Source organism: Pristiophorus japonicus, chromosome 16 (assembly GCF_044704955.1).
Source record: "Pristiophorus japonicus isolate sPriJap1 chromosome 16, sPriJap1.hap1, whole genome shotgun sequence".
In the NCBI taxonomy this organism is placed as follows: Eukaryota; Metazoa; Chordata; class Chondrichthyes; family Pristiophoridae; genus Pristiophorus; species Pristiophorus japonicus.
In genome coordinates, this window is record NC_091992.1 from 78556737 (window position 1) to 78579624 (window position 22888).

At 45.2% G+C, this 22888-nt stretch overlaps 1 protein-coding gene across 1 annotated transcript; it reads right to left on the bottom strand.

Moving 5' to 3' along the window:
• Window positions 1–433: 433 nt before the first annotated feature.
• On the bottom strand, window positions 434–21699 carry LOC139227084 (serine/threonine-protein kinase SBK1-like). The gene is made up of 4 exons (XM_070858162.1): window positions 21487–21699; window positions 15634–15864; window positions 3514–3716; window positions 434–2410 (listed from the first exon to the last, which is right to left on the bottom strand). Exons 2-4 carry the CDS (start codon window positions 15800–15802, stop codon window positions 1634–1636), a joined length of 1149 nt encoding a protein of 382 aa, XP_070714263.1. The 5' UTR covers window positions 15803–15864; window positions 21487–21699; the 3' UTR covers window positions 434–1633.
• Window positions 21700–22888: the final 1189 nt, after the last annotated feature.

Genomic DNA, 22888 nt, shown 5'->3' on the forward strand with positions numbered 1-22888 from the left:
ACCAACAATCCATGCACCAAACTTGATTGAGTCTGAGAGCGAAATAAATTACATGCCCCACCAGGGAAGTTTCTGGTTAATCACCCTTTTTGACTATATCTGGAGTTGGCTGGTGTTTAATGGGTGGACTATGTAGGGCGCCCGTCATCTGGGCTTCACAAAGCAGAGGATTGACTCAACTCCTCTGGACATTTTCAGGACGAAGTACTTGTTGAATTGAGTGGATTTCATTGCAGTCTCCTCCTGTCCGTTTAACCCAAAACCCACCGATTTCCTTCCATGCTGATTTCTCATTATTCCAAACTAACTTTGTCCATCTTCTGGCCTTTCTACAGACAAGCTCCCCGTGGATCAGTGGGCTAGTTGACCACCTGAGCCCACCACTAGCATAATCCTCACTGTTACAGATGCGGAGCGGCAGTAACTGGGAGGGTGGGCCGGGGCACTGCCGTGCCAATCCTGTTCGGGCCTCACTGTTACACTCACAGTGGGACACGGCAGGAGAGGCGGTGCAGGAGTGAGGCCTCTCAAGCACACAGTGGTGCAAAAGAGAGACATAGAACATACAATAGGCCATTCGGTCCAACTGGTTTATACCTGGAGGAAGGGGGTCAGGTCGGGGGTTGGGGGGTGGTGGGGGGGGGGGGTTAGGGAAAGGAAACATTTTGGGGAAATTCAAGTGCTTTGGAGCTTTTCAGCCCTCAGTAATAATAATAATAATAATTTTTAAATTGTCACAAGAGGACATCCCCTTTGCCTGGTGATTGTTGCATTGAGCTAATTGAGCTCTAGACTGCTCCAATTCTAGCAATTACCTCGTGTTATTTGCTTTTTTTCAAATAAGTATTGACTTCACAGTGTTGTAAAGTCAGTCTATTACTGGTTATTAAATGAGATGTCAGGACATTTAGCAGCTTAACATGCTGGCAGTGCCAGGGGAAGGGTATATAGAGGGTGAAGGCTACAAGGTGAAAAAAAGGTTAAAATTGACATTTTAAAATTCAGAAAGAACAAATTAACATGATCTGATACGGAAAGTCACAGTCATATTAGTGAAAGGCTAGTGTAAATAGTGAAGACTTGTGCCAAGTGATCAGTCCTCCTGGTGAACACTACCCAGCCCTTAGGAAGAAAGTCCTTTGAACAGTAGCAGCTGCCACAGCTTGGTCATTGGGCAATGCCCTTGTCTTTTCGCTCTTAACATATAATTTAAAAAAAAGGATCCTTGCACAGGAAGTGATCCTAATCAGCCGAGATCCTTGCAATGGTCCTGCCCAGTTCTTCACATCGTTCTGCTGCTTCCTCTCATGATGTCACCCATTGCGTCAACACGAATTGAGCGTATTGCTTTAAAAGTGTTAGGATTGGGCCTAGTGCTACGCTTCGCACCTCCCGCTTTGACTGGCCCAAAGCAGTTCAGTCACAACTGGTACGAAATCAGCTCAGGGTGAAGGCCGTGTCTGACAAAGCCCCAATGGCAGTCTGAGTTTGAGCCCCAGTCGGTGGCTCGTGTTGATGCCAGAAGCAACCAAAGACCATTTTCCTTCGGTAATAATAAGTTTGTTACTCTTCAAAACACGCTTCCTATCACATTTAAAGCCGCCCACATCTTGGACACACAGCACAATGCAATCTAGACGCAGATCTCAATAGGTGTGGCCACCAGAATCCTGGTGCTGCTGCTCTCCCGCGATGCTCTCTCGTAGCTGCTGTTGGATGAGAGGGAGCTGGAGGTTGTCATGGAGGAGAAGCGCGAGGATGGCGTTTCCACAGAAATGGCGCTCTTGCACACAGGCGACAAGCTCTGCTGCTTCATCCTGGCTACCAGATCTTCTTCCGAGGAAGAGCTCACGTCAGCCAGGCTATTACTGCAATCTGTGTCCAACATCCACCGGTAACTCAGGTATCTGAAGATCTCCTTGACTGAGCACCGTCTCTCTGGCTCGACGGGCAGAAGTTTCCGGAACATGCGGAGGGCATCGTCGGTGAACCGCCTCCATTGCGATGGCACGTTGGATCCCCTGCGCTTCTGCCATCTCACAAACTCGTCGTAGAAAGAGTCCGAAAGCAGGGCTTTCTCCCAGGGGAAGTTTCCGGTCAGCATGCAGAAGAGCAGCACCCCAAAAGCCCAGACATCAATGCTGTAATCCACGGAGAAGCCCTCATGTTTGGAGGCGTCGCAGAGCTCCGGGGCAGTGTACGGGATGGTGCCACTCACCCGTTTGACAGGAGTGCCAGCCCGACGAGTCATCCCAAAATCAGACAGTTTAACCTTGCGGCACTCCTTGTCAAAGATGAGGATGTTCTCTGGTTTGATGTCACGGTGAACCAGCTTCCTGCTGTGAAGGTAGTCCAGAGCTAAGGCAACTTGGTGTACACAGCGCTTAGCAATCTGTTCAGGCAGACCAACCTTTGAGAAAACAATAAAACATATGTTACCAATATTGGGCTCGCCATCAACCAGACTTAACTTCAGAACATTGGGTTGTAGCCAGGACCTCAAACCGAACACGAATGGGATGGAGGACCCCAAACCCAAGGATAATGAGACGGAATTCCTAAAATCCAGGTAAAGTGAGATGGAGATTCTTGAACCCAGGGATCATGGAAAAGGAGAACTTGAAATCCGATGATGGTGGGATTAAGGAATTCAAAATTAATGATAGTGGGATGGAGACCTCAAATTAAGAAGACGGTGAATGGACAATTCTAAAAGCCAGATGATAAACTGGAGGATCATAAACCCGAATAATGGGATGGCTGATCTCAAATTTAAGGATAATTGGGATGTAAGTCCTGAAATTCAGGGATAGTGGGATGGAGGAATTCAGACTTAGGACTAATGGGAATGGGTGACCTGGGGACAACGTAACACGTCTTCAAATATATAATGAGGTAACTGATTTCAACCAATGATTCTCCATTTTACATTTATTTAAAGAAAACCCTCAGATGACAACAACAACTTGTATTTATATAGCACCTTTAATGTTGTGAAACGCCCCAAGACATTTCACAGCAGTATTATGAGATAAAAATTTGATACCAAGCCACATAAGTAGAAATTAGCGCAGGTAACTAAAAGCTTGGTCAAAGAGATAGGTTTTAAAGAGTGTCTTGAAGGAGGAAAGAAAGGTTGAGAGGTGGAGAGGTTTAGCCAGGGAGTTCCAGAGTTTGGGGCCCAGGCAACAGAAGGCACGGCCACCAATGGTTGAGTGATTATAATCCGGGCGATGTTACGGAGGTGGAAATAGGCGGTTTTAGTTATGCTGCAGATATGTGGTCGGAAGCTCATTTCAGGGTCAAATATGATACCAAAGTTGCAAACAGTCTGGTTCAACCTCAGACCGAATACACTTATTTTTAACCATGAGTTTATAAATGATCGCGTCTTGCGCAAAGAAGATAACTGGATAAGCAGAAAATGGTCAAAATTGGTACAGGAAGCTACAGAGGAGAAGGTTAAGCACAACGCTGGTTAGTGTCTGATTGCTGATGAAGGAGGTTATATACCTGGGGAGGAATGATGTCAAACAGATCCCCTGCAGTCGCATATTCCTGGGCAAACACATAATACTCATCGGTTTCAAAGCCTATCCCAAACATGTCAATGATGAATGGTGAAGCTGACAGGTAGAGGGAGATGCTGTACTCTCTGAGGAAGCTCTTCAGTTTGGTCGTCTTCTTCCTCAGGAACTTCAAGGCCATTTTGTTACCTGGAGCAAGAAAAGAATAAAGTGGGTAATTGTATTCACTCAACCATCGATTACATACCTGACATTCAAGCTGAGGAACCTTGGGCCCCAATTTTAACTTTTTGGGATACATGAGCCTTTTGGCACCGTTGGCGATGTATGGGGTGAGGGGGGGTGGGGTAGAGGATTTAGGCCTAGATGTTCAATATGTGAGAGGAGTTAGAAAAGTCTGTGGAGGAGCAATCAAGGAGATGAAATCTGCCTCTCGAATCAGGGTTAGGATCTGAAATAAGAGAATAATGTGGGGTGTGTGCAACATGGCGAACCACCTCCCAAAACCCTCCCACCTATGAAGGGTTGTCTTATGAAGAAAGGTTGAGCAGGTTGGGCCTATACTCATTACAGTTTAGAAGAATGAGAGGTGATCTTACTGAAAGGTATAAGATTCTGAGGGGGCTCGGCAGGGTAGGTGCAGAGAGGATGTTTCCCCTTGTGGGGGGAATCTAGAACTAGGGGGTATTGTTTCAGAATAAGGGGTCGCCCATTTAGAACTGAGATGAGGAGGAATTTTTTCTCTCAGAGGGTCGTGAATCTGTGGAATTCTCTGCCTCAAAGAGCCATGGAGGCTGGGTCATTGAATATATTTATGGCAGAAATAGAGAGATTTTTGAACGATAAGGGAGTCGGGTTATGGGGAGCGGGCGGGGAAGTGGCATTAAGGCCATGATCAGATCAGCCATGATCTTATTGAGTGGCGGAACAGGCTCGAGGGGCCAAATGGTCTACACCTGCTCCTATTTCTTTTGTTCTTATGTTCTGTTCTTATGGGCCATGGGCCTTCTTAGGGTATTTGCAGCAGGCTGCAGGATTTTAAACAGTCCATAGCAACAGTCATTGGCTTTAAAAAAAAAGGAATTCATTCTGTATGTTTTGACATAAAAGGCACTGTATAAATGTGAATACTTATTACTTACAAAGGAATGCATGCCCACTCCAACTGAATGATGTCTGCACTATTATACACAGAGTATAATCAGGAACGTTGTCTCTTATTGGAGTTTCTAGTACTCCTACATCATTGTGCTAGTTCTTAAAGCTAAGCAAATGCATTTCAATCATCGATCAATACATGCCGCATGGCACCCACTGGGTGTTCAGACTGTGGGCTCTCTCACAACCCGACCTGTATTTGCAGTATGAAAGAAAGGACAATGCCTGATCACATCTCTCAGAAATGTCTCAAAAATGCTTCACGCACAATGAATTTGTTTGAAATGTGGTGACTGACTGTTGTTACGTGGGCAGGTCAGAATAATCAGACCATATGACAATATTTCCGTGGTTACACTGATAATGGGATTGGCTTACAGCTCTCCAAGCCAACTCCAAGTGTGTCCCTAGTTGTGAAGAGGTCCACTATTCTGTGTCTGTGTGGCCTGCAAAGTACCCAAGGCGAGGCTGCTGCCAGCAACATAAACTCATGAAATTATCCCACTCCCGAAGTCCATTCAGACTATAAGCTCAGATATTCCAGTGTCCAAAGTTGGATCCAATGGAGTCAATGTAGAAAAGAAGCTCTACCTCCAGAAGCTCAGGTCATGTTTTGTAAATATATTCTCATCCATATCAAAACAAGTCTTTTTATCTGTTTGCACTTCCTGTGTACAAAACCTTACTTCCTGTTGTCACGTTTTTTCACACTTTTCTGTCACCTTTGCCATTATAAATTCCTAAGTCCTCTTTTCTAATGGAAATTGTCCATGTAAATTTGTCACGCTGTAATTATACCCTCCTAGCAGCCGTGGTGCTCTAGCACCTCATTATTGCATCTCCCAGCTGCTCAGTCTGTACTGCAGAGAAATTCCTATGGTCCAACCAACTCTGCTTCCCAAATTGCCATTAAGTTAAATAATTTAAAATCAAAGTATTATAAAAATGTCAGATTAAAAACCTTATCCAATTATTCACCCATGTGTCAGCAGGACAATCAAAAACAAATGGAATTCGCAGCCAAACTCAGCCCTGCCCTCACCTAATCCAACATGGGTTAGATAGAAACCAGGAGATGGCTCCATTCGGCCGCCACAACTCAGGAGCGCCAAAGCCAATTCCTACTTCCTGACCGATACCAGGTAACTTAGCATAACCAGGGGATCAAATCTAGGACATTCCTCATCTGCATGGCTCAGATAACCATTGCCTTAAGGCCCGAGCCAATTGAGGAGCCAATCTAATTCTCTGTCTATGTACCTAATGTTTTATTGTCTCATGCTCAGAAGCCTAGTCACTTCAGTGGAGGTTGTGGGGCAGGCTTGATGGAAGAGCTGGTCTTTTTCTGCCTATCAGTTTCATATGTTCGTAAGCCTAACATTAATATCACTACGCATAACAACAACATACATTTATACAGCACATTTAATGTCGTAAAACATTCCAAAGCGCTTCACAGAAACATAATCAAATAAAAATTGACACCGAACCAAAGAAGGAGATACTGGGTCAGGTGACCAAAAGCTTGGTCAAAGAGGTAGGTTTTAAGAAGTATCTTAAAGGAGGAGAGGTGGAGATGGGAGAGAATTCCAGAGCTCGGTGTTAACACAGCTGAAGGTACGGCCGCCAGTGGTGGGGTGATGGAAGTGGGGATGCAACAAGAGGCCAGATTTGGAGGAGCGCAGAGTTCTCGGAGAGTTGTAGGGCTGGAGGAGGCTACAGAGATAGGGTGGGGCGAGGCCGTGAAGGGATTAGAACACGAGGATTGAAGTTTTAAGAAGGTTATTAAAGGAGGAGAGAGAGGTGCAGATAAAACTATGATTCTCATCTCCAGAATGAACCCCACTGGAGGGGAGATCCGAGCTGTGCTCTCTACTCTTTTTGGTGTTGAGCAGTTTCGAAACCTGCAGAAAAGTATCAAGTGTGGCTCGTTGGACCAGTCATCCTGAAACACTGTAGTACCTCTTCCTGCCATTTGAGGGAGCTCACTTTCTAAATAGGAACACTGGTGGATGCAATTTGGGTTTGCAGAGTTACAGCCACTTGAAGAGCCCATGTCTTAAGCTGAAGCTTTTGACATGGTCCAGCCCTGGAACAGCGCCAGTCACAAACACACTTCCCAGCCCACCAGAGAGATGGGAGGACATGCTATGCAATCTCTAGGAATACGTCCAACCAGCGACAGCGATCCTATTTCGAGTCCAGTGATCAGGAATGCAGATAGTCGGGTAGGAACATACAACCTTGAAAGTCTCGGTGTGAACACAAAGAAGCAAAACTGGATTTACAGTGAGAGAAATGTTTGGTGTCAGCTTTTTCATTCCTTGTTTCCTCATTGTCTCTGACTTTACAAGGGCTAAACATTCCCTTCATTTTTTGATGTCAATTGAACTACCCATGAGGCATTCTGGTGGATGTTACTGTCAAACACATGCACAGTGACTAACTGTTTTTCAAAAGCAAAATACTGCGGATGCTGGAATCTGAAATAAAAACAGAGAATGCTGGAAATCTCAGTGGGTCGGGCAGCATCTGTGGAGAGAGAAACAGAGTTAACGTTTCGGGTCAGTGACCCTTTGTCAGAACTGGCAATCGTTTGAAATGTAACAGATGTTGTTACCAGCTGCCATGGGAAACAGAGAGAAACAAAGTAAAAATTTTAAAAAGGGCAAGGGGGGAGGGGGAGTTTTTGTAAAAATAAAGTGAGAAAAGGGAACAAAATGTTCCCGCCTTTTTTTAATTTAATTTTATTTCTCTGTTTCCCAGGGCAGCTGCTAATTATTCTGCCATTCAATCCCTATCTAGACTCATCTTTAGTTTCCGAACTTGTGCCATTACCATCTCAATTCGGCCCATCATCCCTTTTATCTCTCTAATCTCTCCTGCTTTCCTCCCTATCACAGACCTTCCCTTTTGTTCTCTCCTCCCTTCCCCCTCTCAGTGCTCCTTGAGAATCTGTTACATTTCAAACTATTGCCAGTTCTGACGAAGGGTCATCGACCCGAAACCTTAACTCTGTTTTTTCTCTCTCCACGGATGCTGCCTGACCCACTGAGATTTCCAGCATTTTCTGTTGTTATTATAGACTAAATCTCTTTGTTCTACCACAAGATAAGCCTGAACTAAATTTACTTTTGCCAGCCCTGTGTGATTTGGGAGTACATTAATCCAGGTTCCTATTGTATGGTGCAGGACTTTGGCTCATCAGAATCATACAGCACCGAAGAAGGCCATTCGGCCCATCCTGCCTGTGCCGGCTCTTTGTAAGAGCTGTCCAATTAGTCCCACTCCCCCGCTCTTTCCCCGTAGTCCTGCATATTTCTCCTTTACAAGTATTTATCCAATTCCCTTTCGAAAGTTACTATTGAATCTTCTTCCACCGCCCTTTCAGGCAGCACACTCCAGATCATAACAACTCGCAGCGCAAAAACATTTCTCCTCATCTCCGTCCTGGACTTTCTGCCTATTCTGGATGTCTGGTGTTCTCCCTCAGCTAATTTTTGGGGAATCTTTCTGATAGTTTTTTAAAAATATATTTATTCTCAGGACATGGGTGTCACTGGCAAGGCTGGCACTTATTGCCCAAACTCCAAAGATACAACTGAGTGTCTTGCTGGGTCACTTCAGGGTCAACCATGTTGGTGCGGGACTGGGGTCACATATAGGACAGACCGGGTAAAGACGGCGGTTTCTGCCCTAAAGGGCATTAATGAACCAGTAAGGTTCATAATGACAATCCGACAGCTTCATCGTCACCTTTACTGAGGATTGCTTCTTATTTTCTGATTTCTTTTTAAACTAAATTCAAATTCTCAAACAGTGGTGAGATTTGAACTCACATTCTCCAGATCAGTCAAGGCTTCACTAGACAGATATCACTACAAGGGTCAAAATGGGCATCACTAGATATCAATACATAGGTCAACTGGCCATCACGTTAGATGTCATGACATGTTTCAGTCTGGGTATCATTATTATGAGGCCGCTGGATTACTAGTCCAGTAATGTAACCACTACGCTACCATATTCAGTATGTGGTATATAGTACAGTGCTTGGTTTTAGCTTGTGCCTCTGTGCGCACTTGGAGACTGATCACCCTCGACACTGCCAAATGACATCTAAGGTTCTCTGGGCTAGGGCAAATGGAGTATGTACCTACAGGGAGAGAGTGTGCTAGCTGTCGTCAGGGGGTAGCACTCTCGCCTCTGAGTCAGAAGGTTTTGGGTTCAAGTCCCACTCTACAGACCCGAGCACAAAATCAAGGCTGACACTGCAGTGCAGTGCTGAGGGAGCGCTGCACTGTCAGAGGTGCCGTCTTTCAGAAGAGACGCTAAAACTGAGGCCCCTGTCTGCCCTCTCAGGTGGACATAAAAAGATCCCATGGCACTATTCGAAGAAGAGCAAGGGTGTTCTCCCCGGTGTCCTGGGGACAATATTTATTCCTCAATCAATATCACTAAAAACAGATTATCTGGTCATTATCATATTGTTATGTGTGGGAACTTGCTGTGCGCAAATTGGCTGCTGTGTTTCCCACATTACAACATTGACTACACTTCATGGGCTGTAAAGAGCTTTGGGGATGTGCTGAGGTAGTGAAAGGTGTTATATAAATGCAAGTTCTTTTGTTTGTTTTCCCCACAGCAGGCAGATAGAATCTCTGCCTGTGCACATTCCCCACTGGCTTGAAGTGTGAATAACAGGCAACGGAGCAGAAGCAAATGCACACATACAAGTTCACCCTGCCCACGCACACACAAGAGGTGTAGATGTAAGTAGGAACCCATACAAACAGGGCAGGTCCACGCAATCAATAATTCGATTGTCCGATCCCTATATAACGCTCAGGAATTAAATTCCTGCTGAACAGCTCATTACTCAGAATAGCTGGACCCCTCCCCACCTGAGGTGTGGCTTCTCAACAGGTTTGGGATTCTGAAACTCTCCGCTGTGTTAAAACACATCAGCTGTCACATCTCTGTTCAGTGAGAGCTCTTACAGCAAGGGCTGGAAATTCTGCCGCCACACCTAGAGATGGCCACACCTAGGATAAGAACAGAAACCACTCCCCGCTACATAAACAGCTTAAACAATAAAGGGAAGATGCAGAAAACACTGAAAGTGCACCATCAACGTATGGCAAGTTGGGATATCAGAACATAAAAACATAAGAAATAGGAACAGGAGTAGGCCATATGGCCCCTCGAGCCTGCTCCACCATTTAATACGATCATGGCTGATCTGATCATGGACTCAGCTCCACTTCCCCGCCCGCTCCCCATAACCCCTTATTCCCTTATCGGTTAAGAAACTGTCTATTTCTGTCTTAAATTTATTCAATGTCCCAGCTTCCACAGCTCTCTGGGGCAGCAAATTCCACAGATTTACAACCCTCTGAGAGAAGAAATTTCTCCTCATCTCAGTTTTAAATGGGTGAGCCCTTATTCTGAGACTATGCTCCCTAGTTCTAGTCTCCCCTATCAGTGGAAACATCCTCTCTGCATCCACTCTCATAATCTTATACATTTCGATAAGATCACCTCTCATTCTTCTGAACTCCAATAAGTAGAGGCCCAACTTACTCAACCTTTCCTCAAAAGTCAACCCCCTCATCTCTGGAATCAACCTGGTGAACCTTCTCTGAACTACCTCCAAAGCAAGTATATCCTTTTGTAAATATGCTTTTACATATTGCCTTATTCTGTGCCAAGAACATAAGAAATAGGAGCAGGAGTAGGCCATTTGACCCCTCAAGCCTGCTCCACCATTCAATATCATGGCTGATCTGATCTTGGCTTCAACTCCACCTCACTGCCCGCTCCCCATAACCCGTGACTCCCTTATCATTCAAAAATCTGTCTATCTCCACCTTAAATATATTCAATGAATGTTACTTGAATTCAATGGATTTGTTTTCCTTGGAACAGAGAAGGCTGAGGGGAGACCTCATTGAGATGTATAAAATTATGAGGGGCCTAGATATAGTGGATAGAAAGGGCCTATTTCCCTTATCAGAGGGGTCAACAACCAGGGGACATAAATTAAAAATAACTGGTAGAAGGTTTAGAGGGGAATTGAAGGGAAATTTCTTCACCGAGAGGGTTGTGGGGGTCTGGAACGCACTGCCTAAAAGGATAGTAGAGGCAGAAACCCTCACCACATTTAAAAAGTACTTGGATGTGCACTTGAAGTGTCGTGACCTGCAGGGTTATGCACCTAGAGCTGGAAAGTGGGATTAGACTGGATAGCCTCTTGTTGGCCGGCACAGACAGGATGGCCCAAACTGGCCTCCATCCATGCTGTAAACTTCCATGATCCTATGATTCTATGATAAGGGCCTGGAGAGTGGGAGCTGGCCGCTCCAGGACTTGTGTTGTTCGCTGACATCAGAGAGTGTTCTCGGGGGTAGTCGGAGCCTGGGAACCTGGTTGCATTATTTGCGTGTCATTTAATATAAATGAAGGACCAAGTCAATCACTGTAATAAAGCTTGTGACAAAAGCCACTCATGCGTGACTCATAAGCGTTGACTCCCTTATCATTCAAAAATCTGTCTATCTCCACCTTAAATATATTCAATGACTCAGCCTCCACAGCTCTCTGGGGCAGTGAATTCCAAAGATTCTGAGAGAAGAAATTCCTCCTCATCTCCGCTTTAAATGGGCGACCCCTTATTCTGAAACTATGCCCCCTACTTCTAAATTCCCCCTCGTGGGGATACATCCTTTCTGTATCTACCCTGTCAAGCCCCCTCAGAGTGCTTCATGCGATGAATTCCTTTCACATACAGTGACAGCTGTTATGTAGGCAAATACAGCAACCATGTTGCGCACAGCAAGATTCCATAGACAATAATAAGATGAATGGCCAATTAATCTGGGTTTTTACTGGGTTGGTAGAGGCAGAAACATCGCCCAGAACATGAGGAGAATTCTCAGATCTTCTTCAGTTCCTAATGTGAGATATTTAAGATCTACCTGGACCTATCAACATGCAGATAAGGATTTTCACCTGAAGTAGACAGGTAGAGGTATAACCCAAGCTTCAACCTCTAAATAACCAGGCCAACCAAAACCCAGATACCATACCAATGCTGGAAGATAATTAGTGCCATGCTTCAAATGGACAGGGCCTTGGCTTAACATCTCATGGAGGGACAGCACCTCCCTCAGTACAGTGCTCCCGCAGTAGGTGTCAGCTGTTGTTCAGTGGTATCACTCTCGCCTCAGAATCAGAAGGGTGAAGGTTCAAGCCCCCCTCCAGAGACCTGAGCACAAAATCTAGGCTGGCACTCCAGTGCAGTACTGAAGAAGTGCTGCACTGTCTGAGGGGCTGTCTTTCAGATGAGATGTTAAACCATGGATGTCAACCTTTCAATGTGGATGTAAAAGGTCCCTATTTAGGAGGAGAGGTCTGGCCAAACAAACAGCGGATTTTCTAGCCATTAATCTAATTTGTTTTTTAGTGGGATCTTGCTGTGTTAAAATTGACTGCCACATTTCCTACATTATAACATTGATGACACTTCAGAAGTAATTCATTGCTTTTGAACAGAAAATATGGGCTTTGTCGCATTATTACATATACAGCATCGGAGCAGGCCGGGGAGAGGAAGGAACAGCGTGGCGGCCTGACCTAGCATGCTGAGCAGCACGTACTGGAGCAGGAGAGCAACGGCAGCAAAGAGGGTGGCTGGATTGGACGTCACCAAGATCCAGGTCACTGATTGGAATGTGGGCAGGTACAGCAGGAGTGCCGCGGTCAGGGCGAACGAGCGACGATAGACTGTGGAGGGACGTGATCGGGGCCCAGGGGAGGCGTGAGTTCGGGCCCAGGGGTAGCACGGGCCAGCCCACACTGCGATATGTGTGGGCACTAGGTCCGTGCAGCAGAGCTGGTCTCCAGTCGTCTTGGGTAATCCTTGCCACTGGACCAAGACCGAGCTCTGTCAAGCCCGTGTGGTGGCTGGTGTGCAACGGCCACCAGACGTTAAAAAAATCCACGCACAGGCATCATCCACCCTTCAAGATTTAGTTCGGGACCAGGAATTTTAGGTCCTTCATTGAAACACCTGTGAACTTTTTGACGTGGAAGCTAGTCACCCTCGATTCGAGGGACTGCCTATGAAGATGATATATACAGCAGTACCTCCAGTTCACTGGCTGTAAAGCGCTTTGGGATGTCCTGAGATCATGAAAGGCGCGATATCGTGCCTTTCATGATCTCCGGACGTCCCAACGCGATATACACATATATACACAAGTTTTTCCTTTCTTTAGTATTACACTGCAATGAAGAGCCAGCTCCAATGTTGAGTACAAGTCCCGCAGTGAGACTTGAACATACGTCCTCTGGATTCTGAGATGCGAGTCAGCCAACCCGACACCACACGCCATTGTTATGAAGAGACACTCCTGGCAAAGAGCCTTGCCCACCGGGGATGGGGGTGGGGGGGGGAGCTATTCTACAAGTGCCCACCGCCATTTCCCATTCATTTATTTTAATGGATAGAAAATATTGTGCCGCGAAACCACCATTTCCTGCCGAGTCCTCCCGATAGGTAAAGCTTAACGTCAGGATGGTAGTTCCGTAAAGCCGGCCTCCATATTGCAAACTCCCGATGAAGGGTCTCGACCCAAAAAGCAAACCTTTCTTTTCTCTCTTTAGACGCTGATGAACCTGCTTTGTATGTCTGGTATTTTTTCTTGTTCTGCGTTAGAGCATCTAGAACATAAGAACATAAGAAATAGGAGCAGGAGTAGGCCATACGACCCCTTGAGCCTGCTCCGCCATTTAATACGATCATGGCTGATCTAATCATGGACTCAGCTCCACTTCACTGCCCGCTCCCCATAACCCCTTATCAATTAAGAAACCGTCTATTTCTGTCTTAAATTTATTCAATGTCCCAGCTTCCACAGCTCTCTGAGGCAGCGAATTCCACAGATTCACAACCCTCTGAGAGAAGAAATTTCTCATCTCAGTTTTAAATGGGTGGCCCCTTATTCTAAGATCTAGTCTCTAGTTCTAATCTCCCCCATCAGTGGAAACATCCTCTCTGCATCCACTTTGTTAAGCCCCCTCATAATCTTATACGTTTCGATAAGATCACCTCTCATTCTTCTGAATTCCAGTGAGTAGAGGCCCAACCTACTCAACCTTTCCTCATAAGTCAACCCCCTCGTCCCCAGAATCAACCTAGTGAACCTTCTCTGAACTGCCTCCAAAGCAAGTATATCCTTTCGGAAATATGGAAACCAAAACTGCATGTAAATATGGATCACAGGTCCTGATCCAGTCTAGACAGAGGTAACTTACTGAGGGGATCGGGGGCGGGGGGTACAATGTGCCAGGTCACTGTCTAGTCATCTCATGACACTGGGTATCCAATTTAGGCAAAGCTGTGTTGGGAGTGGGGGAATGAAGATCTCCTCTCTCTGATGGCTACTGAAGCTGCCAACATCGAGCTGATGTCAACAGCACAAATTGAGCCTGAAGTTCAGCATTATTCTACATGAATTGAACAAGCTGAATCAAAGCAGCCACAACAATAGCGGAATGTTGCTTTGGTAGTTGGGCCTGTTGATCCGATTTAGGCTGAGACACAGCACGTTACCAGGGAAACACTGTGGGAGCTGTGTTTCGTAATGCACCTGTGTTACGCCTAGTCTGAAGTACTAAGCAATTAAAAAAGCAAATGGTATGTTGACCTTTATTACTAGAGGATTTGAGTATGAGAATAAAGACGTCTTACTGCAATTATATAGGGCCCTGTTGAGACCACACCTGGAGCATTGTGTACAGTTTTGGTCTCCTTACCTAAGGAAGGATACACTTGCCATAGACAGTGCAACAAAGGTTCACCAGACTGATTCCTGGGATGGGGAGATTATCCTATGAGGAGAGATTGAGTACACTAGGCCTATATTTTCAAGAGTTTAGAAGAATGAGAGGTGATCTCATTAAAACATATAAAATTCTTACAAGGCTTGACAGGGTAGATGCAGGGAGGATGTTTCCCCTGGCTGGGGAGTCTAGAACCAGGGGTCACAGACTCAGAATAAGGGGTCGGCCATTTAGGACTGAGTTGAGGAGAAACTTCTTCACTCAGAGGGTGGTGAATCTTTGGAATTCTCTCCCCCAGAGGGCTGTGGAGGCTCAATCGTTGAGTATATTCAAGACAGAGATCGATAGATTTTTGGAGATTAGGGGAATCAAGGGATATGGGAATAGTGCAGGAAAGTAGTTGAGGTAGAAGATCAGCCATGATCTCATGAATGGCCGAGCAGGCTCGAGGGGCCGAATGGCCTACTCCTGCTCCTAATTCTTATGTTCTTATGTACTCCATTATTAAATTGGGTATGAAATAATGCTGCATAGTCAGGGTCTTGTAGAGGGAGCTTTGTATTGCAATTGAACAACAACAACAACAACAACTTGTGTTTTTAATAGCAGCCTTTAATGCAAAAAAAACCTTCCCAGAAGCTTCACAAGAACATACTCAGATAAAAATGGAGGCTGAGACAAAAATAAGGAGACATTAGAACAGGTGATCAAAAGCTTGGCCAAAGAGGTGGGTTACAAACGGAGTCTTAAAGGACGAGAGAGCGATGGAGAGATTTGGGGAGGGAATTCCAGAGCTTCGGGCCTCGGCAGCTGAAGGCTGGGCCACCGATGGTGGGCAGGGGGAGGAGGTGCGAGAGACGCTTTGTTCTCAGAGCAGGGGAAGGCATAGAAACAGGAAAAGATGAGGCCGCAAAGGGATTTAAATACAAGTATGGTTTGTTGGGGGATGGGTGGGCATGGTAGGTCAGTGAGGACAGGGGCGAGGGGGGTTGTCAGCAACAAACTTGATGCCAGAACTTGGTGTGAAGGGAGAGAACATTTCAGTGCAGTCCCAAGTGTCTGCCCACAAAGGAAGTAAAGTGCAGCTGCAATCGCTACCTACCTCGGACCTTGTGGATAACCAGGTCAACCTTGCCATAGGTGCCTTTTCCCAGCTCTCTGATCACCTCGTAGTACTTATTGACCTCCAGCCTCTCCAGGTTCTGAGCCGTGAGCAGCTGGAGCTCCTCCAGGACATCGCTCGTTCCTCGGGTCATCAGCGAAGAGTTCATGGCCTTTAGCGGACGCAAAGTGGATCGAAATCAACCCCAGCTCTGAATTCAGACCTTTCTCCCTACGGGAAAAGATGAAACATCTGTCATCACTAGTTTAAATCCCGACACTCCATTAAAATCAGGATTGTAGAACGAGACCGATCTTAGTAATAAATGATTCTGTGCAGTTCCCCATCACTGTGCCTCTCCGTGGCAACAATCATTCCTAGGACTTGGACAGGTGATTTGCTATCACTCTGGCAACACAATTTCCATTGCTTCTGGTACTTTTTTATGTAAAATTGCAGTACTCTGGTGGTATACAAAGTAAGTGTCGAAATGTGCAGGTTTGGTCAGGAGGCGTTGCACCAAACCACTTCCCCAACATTCTTTTTCAATCACTTTTCATTTAATTTCCATCTTTTTTTGAGTCAACCCCTAAATATTCAATCTAAGATTCACCATGCCAATTACAGACAACTGCCCAATATCATCCAGTCCACCATCCACTATTGGCCACACTCAGTGATATCTGTCCACTACATAGTCTGACAATCACAATGATATCTGCCCATTAATGTCTGTCCCATACCTTTTAATTTACTAAACAGTCATCCCATCCCAGTGTGTTTGAAATTCCTTGTCATGTCTGCATCACTAAGACTGCATCAGTCGATATCACAACATGGATCAGACTGGGCATCACTCGATATCACAACATGGATCAGACTGGGCATCACTCGATATCACAACATGGATCAGACTAGGCATCACTCGATATCACAACATGGATCAGGTTGGGCATCACTCGATATCACAACATGGATCAGGTTGGGCATCACTCGATATCACAACATGGATCAGACTGGGCATCACTCGATATCACAACATGGATCAGACTAGGCATCACTCGATATCACAACATGGATCAGGTTGGGCATCACTCGATATCACAACATGGATCAGGTTGGGCATCACTCGATATCACAACATGGATCAGGTTGGGCATCACTCGATATCACAACATGGATCAGACTAGGCATCACTCGATATCACAACATGGATCAGACTGGGCATCACTCGATATCACAACATGGATCAGGTTGGGCATCACTCGATATCACAACATGGATCAGACTGGGCATCACTCGATATCACAACATGGATCAGGTTGGGCATCACTCGATATCACAACATGGATCAGACTGGGCATCACTCGATATCACAACATGGATCAGACTGGGCATCAGTCGATATCACAACATGGATCAGACTGGGCATCACTCGATATCACAAAATGCATCAGACTGGGCATCACTCGATATCACAACATGGATCAGACTGGGCATCACTCGATATCACAACATGCATCAGACTGGGCATCACTCGATATCACAAAATGCATCAGACTGGGCATCACTCGATATCACAACATGGATCAGACTGGGCATCACTCGATATCACAACATGCATCAGACTGGGCATCACTCGATATCACAACATGGATCAGACTGGGCATCACTCGATATCACAACATGGATCAGGTTGGGCATCACTCGATATCACAACATGGATCAGACTGGGCATCACTCGATATCACAACATGGATCAGACTGGGCATCAGTCGATATCACAACATGGATCAGACTGGGCATCTCTAGGCAGGTATCGAATAGATACCTCTAATAGAAAATCCTCTAATTTCCAATATGCCAGAAGAGCATAAGATTGATAGAGTATCAGCTTAAATTCTGTTTGACTCCATCATTTGTTTAAACAATTGCTGCACTTCATTAGCCTAGCGATACAACCATAAGGGTTTAAGAGGTAGAGTGCTGCTCTAGTAAGGCGTGCCCACGGAGTGTGAGCTTCCAGACACTGTATATTGCCAAGCAGAACTCCGTTTTATCTCCCATGGTACACCCAACTTGGAATGCTCTGTTGTGTAATTGGACCTGAAGTAAAATATATAATTGCATTTATATAGCACCTGATGCCATCCTTGGGAGACCCAGAGAGCTTTGCAAGCAATGGGCGGCTTTTGAATGGCAGTCACCGATGTGTAAATGTGGTAAGCAATTTGTGCACTGCAAGATCCCTCAAACAATGAAGGACCAGATGATCGGTTTGTGGCCAGGTTGGCAATGCTGGCCAGGACACCGTGAACCTCCCCACCCCCGCGGGTTTGAATAGTGCCATGGAATCTTTCACTGGTTTAACGTCGCATCCAAAAGACGGCACCTCTGACAGTGCATCGCTCCCTCAGTACTGCACTGGAGTGTCAGCCTGGATTATATGTTCAAACCATGGAGTGGGGCTAGGAACCAGAAAACACAACGTCAGTGTAGTGTACAGAGAACTAGCCGGCTTTTGATTTATTTATACCTACTACTGGAGGATAGTGAGGAAAGATAAGTGGGTTGAAGTGTGATGTCCTGATGAAACTTAATTTCAGGGCTCATGTGTGAAGATTGACTACTTGTGACTCTCAAAGAGGGGGAAAGGGGCAGACTCTCAGGCCAGCTACCATCTAAAACTCCTTTAATCCCCCCTCCCACCCCGGAATGGTAACACCTCGTTTTCCATCTGCCTAAACTTTTCCAGTTACAATGCTGTGCAATTGCAGAGAATATGCAGTGCCGGCTCTAACCTAACACGTTCCTTTGAACCCTGAAGTGTGTTTACCAAACACAGAGATTGCAAGGATGAAAGCCGTGTGGGGAGGTGTCGTTACACGCCCTGGGGGTGACGTTTCAGTGAGGAAAATGATGCGGGGCTCCTCACAAACAAAACAGACGTTTGCCAAACAGCTTGTCACGAAAACCTTTCACGGATGCTGGAGAGGGAGAGAGTGGGAGGGAGGTTTAGAATCAGAAAATACTGGAAATCTCAGCGGGTCAAGCAGCATCTGTGGAGAGAGAAACAAAGTTAACACTTCAGGTCTGTGATCCTTGGTCAGAACCTTCATTGGAGTATCAGCCTGGATTATGTAAGGAAGCGTTAACTCTCTCTCTCCACAGATGCTGCCTGACCCGCTGAGTATTTCCAGCATTTTCTGTTATTATTTCAGATTCAAGCATCCGCAGTATTTTGCTTTTGGACGAGGTTTGGGCTCACTCAGTTGTGGCTGTATCTGAATTTGGCTTATTTGGGTAGCTCCCACCATTTGGCGAGGCACGGCGACAGGCAATAGCTGGGCAGGGACGGAGGGATTGATCAATGCAAGCAATTGGAATGCTGGAGAGAGACCCATCTCTAACTCCGCCTCTCCCTGTGCCTAATTCTTTATCTTCCTGGGTTTCTATCTGCATCTATCTCAGTTATCTCGTTATCTCCTCCCTCTCCATCTCCACCCATCTATCCTCACGTCTATCTACCCATTTGTATTTTATTTTACCTATTTTCATTACAACAGTGATTATATTATATATTCATTGGCTGGGTAAAGCGCTTTGAGATGTCCGGTGGTCGTGAAAGGCGCTATATAAATGCAAGTCTTCTTTCTATTTTCCACGTCTCTCTATCTCTTGTTTTCTCCCTGTGATTCCACCTTTCTTTATTTCATCCTGCATTTCTTGCTTTCTCTCTATTTCCCTCTCTTGCTCTCTCGCCCACCCCACCACCACTTTGTTTGGATCTCTGTTTGGATCTCGCTATCTGCTGTTTCTGTCCATCGCCAATATTGCGTGACCAGCCTGCTTGATGTGACGCACCCCACCAGACCCAAACACCGCGCCTTTAAGAATATTGTAAATAAAGCGTCACCTCTAGCCTGCCTTACAGCGAGGCGCTGAATATTAATCCGACTGATTATCCTGACACTGCAATCCAGCGACACCGATTGAAATGCACGGATCACAAAGGATTTTGCTCTTCAGGATTCACTGAGCAGTAAATCTCTAAAGGGGGTCTGGGGATTCTGAGGAATTGAAGATGCTTAGAAAAGAAACACCATTGACACTGCAATATTTAGTTAAAACAATACCATTAAGCAAACAGTTAGTGAAATATTAAGATTAATGAAATACCTAGACATTCGCGCGTTCTGAACCTACTCTCATTTTTAAATGTGTTATATCTATGAATGATATCCATCATAGAATGATACAGCACAGAAAGAGGCCATTCGGCCCATCGTGCCCGTGCCGGCTCTCTCCCCATAGCCCTGTAACATTTCCCCCGTTAAGTGTTTATTCAATTCCCTATTGATAGTTCCTAATGAATCTGCTTCCAGCATCCTTTCAGGCAGTGCATTCCAGATCATAACAACTCGCTGCGTAAAAAAAAATCTCTTCTCGCCTCTGGTTCTTTTACCAATTATGTAAATAAGAGGGATCTTGAAGCTTCAATTCTCTTGTTGATCACTGATTAGAATCAAGGCTGTTTGATATTCATTAAGTTGCCTTTGGCCATGAAGATTAGAATTAGCAGGGATAGAAAATTGCCAGGGACACAGACACACAGGCATCAGATCAATACACCCAGGCACATCAACCACAAGGTACACCACAATGTTATTCGGGAGATGCAACGCTGGGCTTGGCCACGGAATATGAGCACAACAGGCAGTAGTATCAGGCACGTTCAGTAAACAGGGGGAGAACGCATCAGACACATTCTCAAATTCACTGTCAACACCGAACAGGTGAATGGCTATGACTGCACTGTTGTGGGAGCCTTGGAGTAAAGGCTTCCTGTAATTTTCATCCACCATCAATACTATTTAAACACACACGGAGTGAACCATCCAAATAAACACAGCTTCGATAACTTGATCCTTCCTATTGAAAACAAAAACACCCAAACCACATCCAATGCAGAGAGATCTGAGAGATTTCAGATTTGTTTATAATTACTCTAGATAACAAAACAGTCCCCAGCACCTGGCTTTCTGAATCTAGTAAGACAGAACCAATAACAATCTTGCTCTTTACAGTAATAAATCAGCGCCCCTGTTTAACCCCTTCATATCGCTCGGTCCTTTGAGCACTTGGTATCCTGCACCATCATAGCCCAACGTGAAAAGAAAAAAAGAGGCATTTTTTTCCCTGAAATTCTCTAAAACGTCGCATTTCCGCACTCTTTGCTCATTGAGCAAAATCCAAATCTGCTTTAAGGTAACTGTGCAATGTTTGGAGAAGTAACGCGCCAATGAATTATATGCAAACCCACCGCATTAACCCGAGAGGACAGACAGAGGCATCAGCCGGGCGCTGCAAACCAGTAGTCCCACTGATTATCTGGCTGCAATCGTGCCAAGCTTTGCCGTGCATTCTTCTCATTCTGCATTGCATCCGATACATAGACGTATATCAAACCATGGCCATTCATGCAACCAGCAGCCTCCTCTTGACCGCTCGTGTGTATGCGTATATATGTGTGTGTAAATATATTTAGTTAACACTTTGCAATGAGACCAACGTACATGCAATTAATATTTATATATATATATTTGAGAATAACGCATGTGCAATTTATATATACGTATATTATACATAATATTAACAGCAAATACGTTACTCTCATTGTATTAATTATATTGCATTCCTTATTACTGTTATTCTGTAAACAAATTAGCATAGCAAATAAACATCATGTTCGCCCATTGCTAACATATTAATTTTTTGTTGCTTTCTATTGTTTAATGCTATTTAAACGAATAACATTTCCTTCTATTGGTGTGCAGTTGCAAGGTGCCTCACCTTAGTGCTGGGGTACCTGGTCACAGTGCAGCCCAGATGCAGGGCAAGGATGGAATTTGTTGTGCCTGCAGCAGCCTCTGACGGTAGCATTGACTTGCTCCTTTGTTTGGGAGTGCCCTGCGCTTCTTGTCTGTAGCTGCCTCTTGTGATTTTTCTCTCTCTCTCTCAGATGGAGCTGCTGATTATGAGAGATATTCAGCACACACACACACCCCACCCCCAGCTTGTTATAACAGCATTCTCCTGCTCTCTGTCTCCGGTTGAGGGACATTTAAAGGGACCCGGAGCGGCCAGCTGACAGTCGGCACCGCCCACAGCCAGCGACTGCCAATCAAAAGCCAGCAATCGCGCCTGCCACCAATCACAATCGCGACATTGCAGGCACCGCCAATGAACGTGCAACTGCAAAACGAAACGGCCGCCAATCACAGCTCAATTCAGATGGACCAATTGAGAAGAGAGTTTGTCTAGACCAATGGGAATGCAGCATCATTCCCAGGGAACGTGCAGGCACCAATCAGGGCTCGCCCCCTCTCACCACACAAGCCAGACTGGAAGATCAGTGCCTCTGCCAATCTGCAGGCACAATGAGAATCACAAAGCACAAAACAAACAGAGATATTATTTCACGCCACACGCATGTAGACAAGGATAACACAATATGTGGCATCCATCAGCCTTCATATTGCAATGTGAAATTGGGAGTGCTATGTGCTCTCAACAAAACTCCCAGGATGTGTACCTGCTCCAAAACATACACACGGAGCAATGGATTCCCTGGAGCAATCACACACCAGCAAGGCACCAAGGCATGCAAGATGCCACAGACTGCAAGAGCATAGCATATAATTTGAATGAACCCTGAGGTTAAATTACAGCCTTGTGATCATTCCCTGGTGTCTGTTATTATATTTATAATCCAAACAACATAGCACTATTGTAGTTCTTTGCACCACATGTGCGGACTCAATATCACTATTTGTATTGAATAATATCTGGTCAGCATCTTTTCGATTCATGAGGCACATGTATACTCCTGACAGCCATGTTTGAAACCATTCTCCCTCCTTGTGTATAACAACAAAATGACACATACAAATTCTGCCAATCATACGATTAACCTGCAAGTGTGAAAAATAGCAAACCACTAACTTACCATAAAGCTGAATTCTCATGCCCATAAATACACTGTAAATAGATTCATTAGCACAATATAGAAACCAGAGGAAGCAATTAAGCTGCATAGTCTGTATATTACACACTGCAATATTATCCTGTAATCACCAAGCAAATTTCCTTGCCTTATTCTAACGGAATCTTAACCCATTAAAAATAAGCAAGTCACATTGAAAAGTGCTTGGATGTGCACTTAAAGAGCTGTAACCTATAGGGCAGCAAACCA